This window comes from Periplaneta americana, chromosome 11 (assembly GCF_040183065.1).
Source record: "Periplaneta americana isolate PAMFEO1 chromosome 11, P.americana_PAMFEO1_priV1, whole genome shotgun sequence".
Lineage (NCBI taxonomy): Eukaryota > Metazoa > Arthropoda > Insecta > Blattodea > Blattidae > Periplaneta > Periplaneta americana.
The window spans coordinates 179295886-179312054 of record NC_091127.1 but is presented as its reverse complement, the minus strand read 5'-3'; the positions used below and the strand labels follow the sequence as shown (position 1 = coordinate 179312054).

General features: G+C 37.5%; 1 protein-coding gene across 2 annotated transcripts in view; it reads right to left on the bottom strand.

Moving 5' to 3' along the window:
- spz4 (Spaetzle domain-containing protein 4) overlaps positions 1 to 16169 on the bottom strand; it is a 59065-nt gene that overhangs the window by 7876 nt on the left and 35020 nt on the right. For both annotated transcript variants that reach the window (XM_069840575.1, XM_069840576.1), the window contains one exon: positions 3467 to 4237. In XM_069840575.1, coding sequence (XP_069696676.1) covers positions 3467 to 4237 — 771 coding nt within the window. The remainder of the gene's footprint in view (positions 1 to 3466; positions 4238 to 16169) is intronic.

Below are 16169 nucleotides of genomic sequence, written 5' to 3'. Positions count from 1 at the left end.
AAGAGCAAAGATAGCATCTTTATGTAGCAAAATCTCACAGAAATCCACAGTGGAGCGGAGTTTGTGGTGGGCTTTCAGTGGACTGTAGTACAGTTTTTCTTTGAACTACTCATTTTCGTGTCAGTTTAGACGATGATTCAAGACCAGGAAGGCAGAAAACATCAACACATGAATAAAGTGTGAAACTTGTGGCAGATGCTATTCAAGAAGATTGTTAAGCAATGTGTGAGGAACATTCAGGAGCTACTGGGATTTCACCTAATTCAGTTTTCAGTAATTTGACAAAGAATTTGAAGAAGAGAAAAATTTCTGCGCTATGGGTCCCTCACTGCTTGACTGCTTAACAGAAACAGAAACCTCTGGGCATTGCAAACTTTCTGACAGGACCATCAAGAAAATGATTAGCCCAACGGGAAACTGTATTACAATTCACTATAAGCTCACTACAAACTCCACTCAAAGCACTATGGAAGTGTGGATGATTTCTGTGGGGGGTGGGGGATAAAGATTCGATCTTTGATCTTCAATCCTCACAGTACTCAAGACACTTGTAGGCTCCATTTCTAGCTCTCGTTACCTAAACACAGAGTAGGGCTATGGACGTAACAAACACATATGCTTCCTCCTCACTTCTTCAATTGCAACTGACGTAATTTTCATTGATGTTGCGTCATCCACTTCACAGTTCTGCAAACCTGTGCATTATTTATGAAATTACCCTTATATATAAGTCTAATAAAGAACCTTCAACAGCTGAACGAATTATAGTATTACTATTGTTCATACTGTCACTGCTGTTCCTCCACCAACATCACTGTCACAACCACCACCACCACTACTACTACTACTACTACGACTACTACTACTACTACTACTACCACTACTACTACTACCACTACTATTGCTACTACTACCACTACTACTACTACCACTACTATTGCTACTACTACCACTACTACTATTACCACTACTACTACTACCACTACTACTACTATCACTACTACTACTACCACCACCACCACTACTACTACTACTACCACTACCACTACTACTACCACTACCACTACTATTGCTACTACTACCACTACTACTACTACCACTACTATTGCTACTACTACTACCACTACTACTACTACTACCAATACTATTGCTACTACTACCACTACTACTACTACCACTACTATTACTACCACTACTATTGCTACTACTACCACTACTACTACTACTACCACTACTATTGCTACTACTACCACTACTACTATTACCACTACTACTACCACTACTACTACTATCACTACTACTACTACTACTACCACTACTACTACCACTACTATTGCTACTACTACCACTACCACTACTACTACTATTACCACTACTACTACTACCACTATTACTGCTACTACTACCACTGCTACTACTACTACTACCATTACTACTATCACTACTACTACTGCAACTACTACTACTACTACTACTACTAGTAGCAGATTTACAATTCTTGATTACTCCAATTGTTCAACCCTGACTGCATATGGAAAAAATGAAAAAGGATTTTCAGAATTAAATTCTGAATGTCATATTTTATGCAACAGTGATATGAGCAGTTTATATTAGGTTGTTGTTCTTTTAACTTTCTACAAACACTGTAATGGTTACCAAAATTTACAGATATATTGTCGGCACAATATGCAATTCTTTTCTCTAAATCAAAAATTGTCTCTGTTTATTGCATTCAAAATTTGTTTTAGTAACTTTCTCTGAAGATACAACAGTCTTGATACAAGTCCAGAAAGCAGTATTTTATTTCCTCATTTTTCCTCAAATATTTAACACATATTGGAAAGTATTTGAATGTTCTTTGTTACCAGCATCTGCTGATACAGAAAAAAATCCTTTCTTTTAATTCCGCCAAAGTGGTGTGTAACTTGAAAATGGGTCACAGTCATAGGCGGAGAGAGAACAGTTTCCTTGGGGGGGGGGGGGGGCAAAGCAAAACCATAGAATCCCGATATAACGAGGTTACGGGGGATATCATTTACTCCCTCCCCTGTTATAGCTTGACCGTGGTACAGTAGGCCTATATCGGAATAAGATCATTTAATAAAAGTATTTTTGGGGTGCAAGTTTCTTACAGTGTTACATCCATATCCACGATGTTTTGGACTGAGTTGTATAGGGCTTCAACTGTAGGTCTACTACAAATTATAATAGGACATAACCATAGACAGAGTTATGGGAGAGTATGTGGGGGCACTGAGTCCTCCCAAATTTGTCTGAACTTTTTTTTTTTTTCTATTAACATTACAAAATATTGAATTCAAAACACTTTTCTTGCTCTTATTTATGAATGGGATATTATTTGCAAATGCTGCCATCGTATCATCTTCCTGGAAAATGGCTGTTTTCACAAAAAAATCTTTGGACTATGATTGTTTCATGAAAACCACTGAAAATATCCACTCCTGTAACATGGGACTAGGCCTATGGTGTTTTTTTCACTAACACCTAATTCAGTAGATGGCCACTGCAGACTTATAACACAGGAGTACAGGCTGTTACAAAATAAATATTACAGTGCTTCCATTCCTAAATGAAGTATAGAAATTCTCATACATTCAGAAATTTAAAATAAATATTATAGTCCAGACACATGATCGTCAATTCAAGCACAGAAACTTAATCATAAACAAAAGTAAGAAAAGTCTTTTGCATTCAATATTTTCTAATGTTAATAGAAAAAAAAAAAGAGTTCAGACAAGTTTGGGAGGCAGTGCCCCCCCCCCATGCCTCCCCATAACTCCGCCTATGTTCACAGTCCTGCCATCTATCTGCAGTATGTGGAACCTGAATCACGAAAGTGAAGTGGGTTGGTATTAGACACACACACACATATTTTTCTTATCTGGAATTCAGTATAGAGGCAATTCGAAAAAAACACCCTGGCAAATTACTTGGGTTAATGCTATCAAAAAATATTCTTAATATAATTACTGAAAGCATGCCATCTACAATAATGATTAAGTATTGACATGTCTGCATTACCATATTTTTTCTCGTCTTTGTTATCATCATCGCTATCACCATCATCATCACCACCACCACCACTACCACCACCACCTCCACCACCACCACCGACAAGAACTACTTTCAAGAGTTGAATCTTTTAGCTCAACAGTAGAATCAACAGTAGATATTCATAAGAAATGGAAATTTGTACCCTTATAATCGCAATGTCATAAGACCCTCGCGTAAGCGAACATTGGACTGACCACACAGAAATGCAATGCAGTTCCTAAAAAGGGAATAAATTTCCATTGTCCTATTGAGAATTACACTGTATTCTAATCGAAAATGTTACCTTTGAGCCATAGTGGAGAGCTCAGTACTTATTTTTACTATCAAATAAATAGGGAATATATACTGGTAGATTGTACTACTACTTCAGTTCAGTAAATAATATACTTACACGCCTCTTATCTTGAGGACTCCTGAGGAAGTGGACTGGCTGTTGCTATCAGTCACTTGTTCTTTCGCATCTTGAAATAACTGCGATTCAAAGACTTTATCTTTCTGCGTGGTGCCAGTAGTAGTAACAGTACTTCCAGCAGTTGTAGTAGCAGTAGTGCTTTCTTCGTTCATGAACTCCATGGTTGTGGCTGTTGGTGGCTCCATTGTTGATGTCTCAGCCTGCTCAGTGCTTGGACAGGGAGTCGTGCTTACTAAATGCTTTTGCATTATGTCTTCTAGCGTGCTTAATATGTTATCCGATGTTACATCACTATTTGGATTTGTGGGCAGATTGGCAGTTGTTGGTTCAATGTTCGTCTCTGCCGCTACACTTTGGGGAACTGAGGTTCTATTTGCAGATGTTGTATGCGTAGTTGATCCGGATGTGGTCGAATTATAACTATCGGTATTTGGTGTTATTGGCTTCGGGTGTTGGGTGTATCCTGATTTCATGTGATGAGGTTTTGAAGCAGTTGTGATTTTTGCTGTGGTACCCGTGGTAGATGCAGGTCTGAAATAGGGACTTGTAACATGTTCGACAGGAGGTGTGGTCGACTCAGAGGTGGAAGTACTGTACCGTCTTCTGACATCCTCTCGAACTTTCCATTCACTTAGATATTCTACATCATTAGACTCAATTTCTGCACGCAGTACTGAAATATGCCGTTGGTCCCCATACATTCTTTTCATCAAACCTTGATTTTCATGCACAAATCGTCGAACTGCGCGCCTGAAAAGAGAATAAAATGAAATATTCATTACTATCATTTGCAATGTAGGCTCGTACTACAAATTTTTAATCGAGATGATTATGATTAAATAACTTCTTCTTTAATATTTGAAGTAATTTTAAAACTTAGAATATGCGCTTGTATAGCATATCAGTTATGGTAAGCTTATGGCTTACAAAAGCGATCCTGCCCTGAATATTGGATCTTTGTTGAGGTATTTGGCGATTTCCCTTCTTCAACACGCAGACAAACCTACCTTTTGACCTAAAAGGCGGCCATAGGAGCGGCCTTCTTTGTACACTAATATTATTTCATCATGATAATTTAATATTGTCATTGCCAAGCTAATATACATTGATATAGCCTACGAATATCAGAACAAACATTAATAATGGCATTAGATAAGTGTACACTGTACGAAATGAAGTATTTTTAACCCTCACGGTCCTAAGCTTTCTAGCATCTTCCTTATACCAAGCAGAGTAGTTGAAATACCCTAGTAAATTTTTGTATATTTTCAAATGTTTAAAGCAATTTTTTATTATTTAGTAACATTATATTACTTTTATTTCGCCAAATTATTTATATATCTATATACCTCTATATTTGAAACGTACAGCAGAGTCCATATAGGTCAGTTTCTGTCAGATGCGTTTCCAATTCACTGTGGGCTAAAGCAAGGAGATGCACTATCACCATTACTTTTTAACTTTGCTCTATAGTATACCATTAGGAAAGTTCAGGATAACACAGAGGGTTTGGAATTGAACGGGTTACATCAGCTGCTTGTCTATGCGGATGATGTGAATATGTTAGTAGAAAATCCACAAATGATTAGGGAAAATACGGAATTTTACTTGAAGCAAGTAAAGAGGTAGGTTTGGAAGTAAATTCCAAAAAGACAAAGTATATGATTATGTCTCGTGACGAGAATATTGTATGAAATGGATATATAAAAATTGGAAATTTATCCTTTGAAGAGGTGGAAAAATTCAAATACCTGGGAGCAACAGTAACAAATATAAATGATACTCGGGAGGAAATTAAACACAGAATAAATATGGGAAATGCCAGTTATTATTCGGTTGAGAAGCTTTTATCATCCAGTCTGCTGTCAAAAAATCTGAAAGTTAGAATTTATAAAACAGTTATATTATCGGTTGTTCTTTATGGTTGTGAAACTTGTATTCTCACTTTGAGAGAGGAACATAGGTTAAGGGTGTTTGGGAATAAGGTTCTTAGGAAAATATTTGGGGCTAAGAGAGATGAAGTTATAGGAGAATGGAGAAAGTTACACAACATAGAACTGCACGCAATGTATTCTTCACCTGACATAATTAGGAACATTAAATTCAGACGTTTCAGATGGGCAGGGCATGTAGCACGTATGGGCGAATCCAGAAATGCATATAGAGTGTTAGTTGGGAGGCCGGAAGGAAAAAGACTTTTAGGGAGGCCGAGACGTAGATGGGAAGAAAATATATTAAAATGGATTTGAAGGAGGAGGGATATAATGGTAGAGACTGGATTAATCTTTCTCAGGATAGGGACCGATGGCGGGCTTATGTGAGGGCGGCAATGAACCTCCGGGTTTCTTAAAAGCCAGGAAGTAAGTAAACCTATATATCTATCTGTCTGTGTCTGTTTACCTATAGGCCTATACTGTACTTGTCTATCTGTCTCTTTGCCTATCCGTTCGTCCGTGTATCCATCCCTCTGTCAGTCCGTCCGTTTGTCCGTCCTTCTGTCTGTTCGTCATAATATACTCCTCTTGGTTCGTCCGTCCATCCGTGTAACCGTCGTCTAACTGTCTGCCCTTCTGACCATCTATCCGTCTGTCCATTCGTCCGCCTATGTGTCTATCTGTCCGTCCATTTGTCAGTCTGTTCGGCTCTCTGTCCTTCCGTGTGTCCGTCCGTTCTTCTGTTCGTCTGTCGCCACAACATAAAAACAACTAAAATAAAATTTACGAATAGGCTAATATATCATACCATACCAAATAAGGTAGTCTGATTACCCCAGGCGGTTTTTAACCAATATTACTAACAAAAATAGAAAAAAAAAAAACAAATATACAATGCATTGTTGTAATGTGAGAAGCTTATTTAACAAAACCATTAAGTCACACATGCCTGTTGTAGCGCACCTTGATTTTATTACACTAATATTTTAGCCAGGGTAGCCAGAATACCGCACTTGGTATTGTGAGAGTTAAGAAGTATGAAATCTAATTTAGATAGTAGGTACCGAAAGTCACGTTACAAAACAAAAGTTAGATCCTTGATCAACCAAATTCTATTATCGTTTTTTTTTTTTTTGTGATTAATTCTTGACCAGATGTGGTTGTGTATAAATGCTTGAAAGAAACACAGTTATCTTAATAGTTTCTTTTGCAATTGGCATTATTGAGATCCTAGGTAGCCTATACCTTCATTGTTACAACACCTAGCGTAATAAGGAATTGTAATGTGTATTCTCCTAGTAAATTGCAGTAAATTTCAATAAAGGTAGACAAGACAGTGTCACTCTATCATTATAAAGAGTGCGAGTGATTTTAGCTTTTCAGTGTTAAGATTCAATGTTGTTGTTGTTTTCCAATGATGATGAGACTTAATCAACTCTTTCTGCTTTCTACTTGCAATGCAGTTATGTTAAAACTGTTTTTAGCGACTTTGCGCTTGATATTTGGAATGCTCGTTCCATTTAGGGTAGTAATAAGTCTACCTGAAGCTAAAACTCGTAACAGAGCGTTTACAGGGTGTTTCCGGTCTCTCATAACGAATTTGAATGACATCTTGATATGCGTCAGGAGTCACATGACATCTGAACTGTGACGCGAGGTGACAGACCAGTAGTGAGTGATCTCATAGTCAGAGTGCACGGCGACTCACAGCAGAAATTCCCAAGAAAATCGAGCCTTTTTGGGAGGGGTACATAACAACCTTTTCCGATGCCAAGTACAGTTAAGTGAAAATAAAAGAAGCCTGCAATAAAAGAGGTTTCGTTATTTCCAAGAAAGGCATCTCCTGTGTACGAGTAGGCCTACTTAAGATTGGTAAAGCTCGAATGGAATTAATTTGTACCATCTCTTGGGGTGCGGCGACTTGTGAGGGGGGTGTGGATTTGCTTGCTTTTTCCACTTTGGAATTAATCCCATCGGAGCTTTGTGAGTCTTATTAAGTACACACAAGATGCCTTTCTTGGAAATAACGAAACCACGTTTTTTGCAGGCTCCTATGATTTTCACGTAACTGTACTTGGCATCGGAAAGGGTTGTTATGTACCCCTCCCAAAAAGTTCAATTTTCTTGGGCATTGCTACTGTGATACACCGTGCACTCTGATTATGAAATCACTCACTACTGGTCTGTCACCTCTCGCCGCAATTTAGCTGTCGGTGTGATTTCTGACGTACATAACGTCATTCAAATTCGTTATCAGAGATCGGAAACAACCCTGTAGAATTACCTGCTCTGTTCGTAGGTTAATAAACGATGATTCAGATTTTCTGCATGAAGCAGGAAACAATAGGCCCTAGTAATTTGAGCAAGAATATAATTCTAATTCAAACGAATACATCAGACTATCTTCTTCTACTGAAAAAGTTTGCTTTACTGGAAGGAACGAAAAATGCAACTCCTACATTAATTAATTTTACGATGATAAACGCATTACCAGGATTATGTTGATTAGCTTTCGTTAATATTCTTACAAAAAAGTAGATTGGTTTCCCAACTAGGTTTGGATGAAGAGTTTCGATGTGCCGTTTAAGTTTACTAGGTACGGTAGCGTATATTCCATAGATAACAATTTTTTTAAAATTACGCATTGAGGGCGCTCCTAATTTTTAATTTCAACGCTAACAAAGCAATATTCTAAAAAATTGCCATCGTATTTTCCAGACTTGTCTCCAATGCAGCTTCTTTCTTCTCACACTCAGAAGAACCTGGTAGGCTATATCCTTTCCTTCTGCATTTGAAGTTGATAAAAATCTCTTCAATGTGTCAATATTATAAATTGTGAAGGCGTTGATTGCGCGCGCAGAATGTGGACGGAAAATGTTGCATAGCAATGTTCAGATAGGTACCTTCAAGTATGGTGATCAGTGACCGAGGAATACAATTATTGCCACTTTCGTGCTTTTTATTTCATTTATCATCACTTTCATTTTCTTATCTCCGTCGCTCCATTTTTCTCCAAAAGTCTTCCATCACTGTATGCTTATCGTGAAACATTTATCACATCTATCTTCAAGCCCTCCATTCGCGTTGCATTTTAAACAGCAGTAAAAACGACAGTCTATAGAGAAGGCGAACCAAGTCTTTCTCTTCTAGGTTATTACTACAATTAGAGTTAAGGGTTCTAGGTTCATTTAACTCCCGTTTCACACATAGGAATATTTCCTATCTCTCGTGTTGTCGCGCGGTTTCGGTTGTCTTTACAAATAGTGTATTCTTCAATTGGTAGCGGCAATCCATTGCGGTAGCTGATTGTCTAGGACAATTTGGCAAAATTTACAGAGCAACTAATTGTCGAAATTGTATCTTGTAACTCCTTGTCAGTAGAAACAATGGCTACGAGTAGAGAGTAACTTCGTCTTCTAGTCTTGCTCATCAAGGGAGTGGGGGTAAGCCACGAAGAAGAATGTATGTGTATCCTATGCTATCAGGTTTTTTTATCATACTTTGTTCAACGATCTGTGTGCGGGCGAGAACATTTTTTCAACTATTTTCCTATGTCGAAATCACATTTGATAAATTTCTCAACTTTATGAAGATAGACATTTAGGGAAATTACACAGTGATAAGAAAAAGTATGCCGCCATTGAAGAAGGTAGCTCTTTGAGATAAGTCACAATAAACAAATTGATTTTAATAATAATAATAATAAGAAGAAGAAGAAGAAGAGGAAGAAGACAATTTCGATATTATATTCTTGTGATAACTTTTGGACTGTTTGGATGAGGGAAAAGGAATTAAAAATGTAGCTTGGTAGCTTCTTTTATTTATTGTGTTATAGTTAATAAAAAAGGCACATAATTCTATTTCCTTTTATTCCACAACTATAAAAATGCTGAACTATAAAAAAAATAGGACTCTTTACTTGTGTTTATTTCTGTAATTTGACCAGTAACTATCTCGAGCTCAGTTGACTACCCAAAAGGCACAAAATCACTTAGCTGGCTGCTGCATTCAGAAGATCCCGGAAAGGTTACAGTGTCTGGCGCAGACTCAGAATTTGTAATAACTCTGAAGTGGATGTTTCAGAGGTGATGACCTTGAGGGAATATAGAATTCTCTTGTGTAAGTTCTGGGTACATGATTCTGGATATTGCGTTTTTTGCAGTCAGTGTTGCTGAATTCGTTGAGCTTGGAAGATAGCTAATATAATGTCGGATTTAAATTTCAGTTTTCTGTCTGCAGACGCCTTGTGCATTTTCGATACAAAAGAAATAAAGAACAACCTGTCCTCAGCAGATTCATGTGATATAATGTCACATTCTTCAGTAATTTTCTTCTTTATGACTTTAATGAGCACATCATCCTCTGAGTTGACTGTCTGCAACAAAATTTCAGCTTCACTAGCTGCGTTTTATATTTCAAGCTCCATTTTACCTACTTCATTTTCAATACGCGTTTGCATTTCTTTTCCTACCACCGCTCTGCTCTACCACTTCTTCTGTATAATAACTGCTGAAACAGAGGAAAAATGAATAAAATAGAAATTTGATTTACTAACAATAGATATGCAAGCACGTGTGTTTATTGTATCTGTACATTGCATGTGTTTGTTTAAAAATGTCTGTTGTTGCAGGTAATTTGACTTGGGGTACAACTATGACTGACCACTATCAATACAGACTAGACATATCTACCAATCTCAAACATTATGACTATTTTGCAAGGTCATCTGGGAAAGAATCAAGTCAGTCTGTTTTTCTGAAGTGACAGAAAGAGTTTGGTTAAAAACGGTATCTCAGTTTTCTGAAAGGACTAATTTTGCACATTGCCTAGGTGCTCTGAATGGAAAGCACATCAGAATAATTAACCCCAAGAAAAGTGGATCGTGTTACTATCAAATACTGTTACTATCTTCGAGCTACGAGTTAGCGCGAGGAGTGGATAGGCGGGTCGGGGGAACTTTACGCTGCACTATGACCTGAAAATTTCGGTCCACTCACCTACCTACAAGGGAACGAAGTCAGGCATAAATATTCCGCATCTTTTGTGTTGTTGTCGCTATGACTATCATCACATTTTTCGAAAATGTTGAAATATCATTTGTTCGTGATAATCGACCGTTGCTGTTCCTGCCTTGTATACTAACTCGCATCTCTCAGCAAAGCCATTAGTTCCATCCTGTTGGACAACAATGAGTCTGTTGCACGCATTAATTTACGGTAGTCAAAACTCCCGTAACATTTTTATCCTGCCAGGACTTGGGAAACCTTAAATTGGTGTCAATCCATGTCTCGTCCAGGTACAAAATCGGTTTACCCTCTTCCCTAGGCTTTCTTATTTTCTGTGGGTATCTTCACCTCCAATTTACAAAAATTTTCTTCTCGATGCATACTTCTTCCACATTTCCTTCAGTATCCGCCTTAATGCTGTCTTCCGTTTGAAATCATAACACTGGCAGCTTGGTAATGCTACTTTTTACTTCGTTATTTAACGACGGTGTATCAACTACTGATATAATTTCGAACTGTATAGATTATATAATGAGCCGTACATTGTTAAATTTATAAAAATAAGAAGATTGGATTGGGCCGGGCATGTTGTGAGAATGCAAGATGATAGGGTTGCGAAGAGAGTTTTTAAATTTATTCCGATGGGAAGAAGGAAGGTTGGGAGACCGAGATTGAGATGGGAAGACTGTGTGATGGATGACATCAAGACTTTGGGTGTTAGAAATTGGAGAAGTTTGGCATTGGATAGGGAGGAATGGCGAAAACTTCTGAAGAAGGCCAGGGCCCATGAAGGGCTGTCGTGCCATTGATGATGATGATGATAATAATGATGATGATGTATCAACTACTGGGTTATTTAGCGTAGATGGAATTCGTGATGGCGAGAGAGCATTTGGCGAAATGAGACCGTGGATTCGCCATAGATTACCTGACATTTGCCCTTCCAGTTGAGGAAAACCTCTGAAAAAACCCAACCAGGTAATCAGCCCAGGTGGGAATCGAACCCACGCTCCAGCACAACTCCGAATCAGCACGCAAACGCGCTATCTCCTGAGTTACACCGGTAGCGTTATGTTCTTGTTCAAATAAAAATTCTCAGTTACCGGTATATATTTTTATCAACCTCCGGTCAAAGTCATCTACATTTGCGTTTCGGTAGTCTGGACGTTTCCTTCCTCCCAGGTGTCGACAACGCACTTTCTTCTGTGCAGTCTTTCATTTCATTCCTTATATGCTGTATCGTTCTTGTGGATACATTATAGTACTTTTCTGCCCTTGCTGTAGGTTTTGTAAGAAGAATGCTAAGGTACTGTTCTTTATTTTCTTCATCACAGTATTTTATTACATTTGCAATAATGTTTCTTTATTCGCTATAGATTGTCAATCCTTGTTCCCGCTTTGTCGACGTATTTACAATAAACAGAAAACTCCTAAGCTAACAGTATGCATAGGTATACAATAACATGATTTCCATTAACCGTATTATCAACGCTATTAACACTAAAAGCAAACGATAAATAAAGCAGTATAAAGACTTGTGGTATATTTGAAACAATCAGCCTGTTGAAACTAATAAAACACAACAATAAAAACGCCACTATTATTCCACAAAGCCACAATACCGGTACTCTCAGACACGTGTATTACATGTTGTGTACTGCCGTGAACAGCGCGGTGCGCATGCGCGACTGTTTCCCTTCCGCCCCGTCTAGGTACTCTTCTCTTGGCGTGACAATAGTATTACAATTTCCAAGAATTTCTTCCTCCATTCTGTTTATGTGACACATCATACAGGTTCGTGTTTGTAAATATAGGTGTGTATTGAAAGTCATTAAACTCAATTGTGTTCAAATAGAATACGTTTTTATAGTACAGGGACATCATTTTATTTTTACTAACATATTTAATATTAACCTGGCTATACCTTTGGATTAATGATTGAGACCCGGAAACACAGTTTGCTACCTCCTTCCACGACTAGAGTTCGATGGTACTGGCGTAAAATACAAACAAATCACTTTACTATGTATAGGAGGGCAGAAAAGTAGTTCATCCATTTACGTAAAGTAGGAAATATCACGATTTTGAGTTTGATAATTTTCATTAGGTTTTGTTTAATCAAAATACAGTACAGTGTTAACAATAAGTGTTTTTACTCACGAACTGAATTATCCATGCGAACGTATTCATTATGCAGCGTATATTATACTGTCTACACCACATTAGAGAATGAAGTTAAATTGAAAAATAATCATAATATGGATATTTAAATACATTTTTGAAAATGGTGACCGTTCATTTCGATACAGGCTTCAGATCTTTTGTGCCTATTATCGCATTATAGACTATTGCATCTAATTCCAATTACCAGTTTCGTCCTTCATACTTAGTAACTCATGTTGAAATAATTCTGTACCTACTCTATAAAAGAGTACCTTACGTACTGTAAATTCAGTCTTCATTTCTGCCCGACCCGCACAGATAAAATTACTCAGACATGCTATCTACTGTCCGTCCAAGTGGTTATGTCGCAGGATCGTAGAAAGGGGAGGGGGAATCACGTGATAGTTAATTACTTAACGAGGCCCTTTTATTTAAGTTATTTTAAACAGTTGCATAATATTACGTAGACGTCCAATTAATTCCTAACAGAAATTAATGTTTTCAGAAAAGAGCTAAGAAAGCCCAGCCATTAGTATTTACAGTGGAGCGAGCAGAAGCAGGTGGGGGAAATCGGGATGCGACGTAGGCAGTACGACGACAGTACCTGTGCGAAAATATGATTCATTATTGAAAGTTTTCGTCACTGGAAAACGCGAACATATTTCTGAAACGTACTATACTCACTAACTTAGTACTGCGGCCTTGGTTCTGTGTGGAGGACAGTTAGAACTTCGTTAGTAGAAGGGGAGGGAGTGAAGTACATTAAAAAACTCGGGTACACTAAAAGTTGAAGTAAAAATAAAATGATGTCCCTGTACTTAAAAGCCAAACCTTGAATATTTCTCCGTCACAGGATTTTTTTTTTAATTTTGTTTAATTGGTTTATTTTACGATGCTTTATTAACTGCGATGGTTATCTAGAGTCTGAGTTAAATTAAGGTGGTAATGACAGCGAAATGTCCGGGTCCAGCGTCGAAAGTTACCAAGCATTTGCTCTTAATGGGTTGAGGGAAAGCCCAGGAAAATTTCAATCAGGTAACTTGTCTCAACCACGATTTGAAGTCGGGCCAGCTCGTTTCACGATCTGACAAGGTAACCGTTACTTCACACCGGTGGACTCACAGAGGTCGTACAAAGGACTTCATGAGCCAATGCCTTTTATATTTGTAGCCGATGAATAATTTCAGCTTTCAAAATACATACTGCGACTATATGCGGATAAATTTTTTAGTGTAAAGAAACGTATCTTCAATTACAGATTTCAAGAGCACGCAGGAAGCCTACATTGAATGATCTTTTGAAATTCTTGCAAACAAATGGCAAATTTTCCATAGACCACTGAATGTGGATCTAACACTGGTAGAAGACATGGTAAAAGTGTGTTGTATTTTACATAATTCTGTACCTAAGAGGGATGGTTTTAAACTCGAGGATATCTTGATGGTTGAAGGACTTCTTGAAATGTACCCCACTATTGGACCAACATCAAAGCTAGCAAGCAATGTGAGAGATTAGTTCGTGAAGTATTTTGTTAGTGTTGAAGGTGCAGTTCCGTGGCAAATGGACCGTATTTAGAGACATGAATCTTTTGGATCTACAATATGGTACGGAAATGAATCCTTTGGACTTAGGCTACCTAAGAATCGTAATTATACTTTCCCCTGTATTTTACATAAAAAAAATACCTAAGTAAAATCAAGTTGGCTCAAAGCATGAGGTAAATAATATTAAAACAACTTAACTTACAATAGAGTAGACTACATGGTACTTCTGATAGTACCATGCTGAAGTAAGATTTTTAAATTCAAATTAAAAAAATACGTGAAGAATTAAAGAGCACACTCACCTATTTCACTTTTCTGCTATTAGTTTATCTTTAAAACTGAGGAAGAATCTCATTATAGTGGCGTTCCAGGTGTTCTTCGCTTATTTGTGTTCCTATACAGCGGGATGTCCATAGCTTACCTAAGCGTTCTGGGATTATTTTGAGTGAAAAAGTTCTAATCAACATGGGTCCGAATTGCAACGATATTTAACGCAGGTTAGTTCTCATCATTATTATTAGTTTTTAATACCAGTTTATGTATTCAGTAACAAAACGGTTATAATCCGCGCTGTTATTATAGGTATCCTACAAGCAAAACTCAGCTCGGACTTTTCGCGGCGCGCATGCTATACCCCTCTTACCCCCCTGCATTAGGCGAGTTAGTATGCTGGGAACGGGAGCATACGTCATCTGCGCGAGACAGTCACGCCCGCTGGTTTCTGCGCACTGAGTTTTCCTTGTTGGATGTCTATAGTGGCGGCATCGGCTCTCGGTTATGTTCATTCAGATTTCTGCACATTAATTCCTGGTATAGTTATGAGAGAAAATGCGAATAGTTTAATTTATTGTCGAAATCTATATGCTAGACGCCATAAGCTCGATTATTATTTTGTTCTTTTGTAAGATCCTCAAAGGTGATATATCCTATGACTCCTTCTTAAACAATATTAGCTTACGTATTCCGACGATACTTTTCTATAATAGAAATTCAAAATTTCTTTTACCAGTCTCCAGATGCATTAAAAAATATCAACATGCATGGCTGCGAATTCGATCCTTTCAATGTATAGACTTAGTTTGCTCTTGGCAATGACTTATCACTTATTTGTTCTTTTAAAAATTATACTTAATTTTCATTATATCAGCACTATTATTCTTATAGTATAACTTAATATATCACAGAGTAGATAAAAATTCTTCGTTTATGATGGTTTTATTTTTATTTTTTATGCATCCATTAATTAACATTACAATTTTAATTTACTTGTTTTAAATTTTGTATTATCAGTATTGTAAATTTTTAATTGTACTCAAATTTTAATTCTGTATATTCTGTATTAGTATTGTATCACTTATGCTGGGCTATTATTGGCCTATGGCTGTTGACAGCACATTAATATTATAATAAATAAATAAATAAAATTATTGTTATTATTTTATTCAATATAGCCTAATTATAATGATATTGTCAGTAACGTTGGTTTCACATACTTACCACTGACTAGTGGATCTCAGTTGCTCTAAGGTAAATCGAGGTTCGGTATCTGGCAATAAGTTTTGAGGGTCATCGGTATTCGTTGTTAAAATTTCAACACTTTTAATCATATTTTTATTGAAGCAGTTTATAATTTGTCTTAATATAGTTTTAGCTACAAAAACTACGAGGGTGGTTCAAAAAGTAAGGTAACAAGAGTTCTCATGGACAAACTTTACTTCACAGGCAGATATAGGCCTACTGATATACTGGTACGTATTACTTTTCAACATAATCACCATACTAGTACAAACACTTGTTCCAACGGTAGACCAAGGCATCGATACCGGTATACAAAAAATCTGCGTCAGGTCCGGTCCGAAGAGATGGGAATCGCTTTGTACCAGGTCGGGGCTGTAGAGAGGATAATCCAGTACCTCCAACCGGAAGCGCCGTAACAATTCAGGCGTGCTGTTGGCTGCGTGTGGTTTGGCAGTGTCGTGCAGCAACACGACGCCTGTTGAGAGAAGTCCAGGTCGTTTTCTGTGAATTGCCTCCC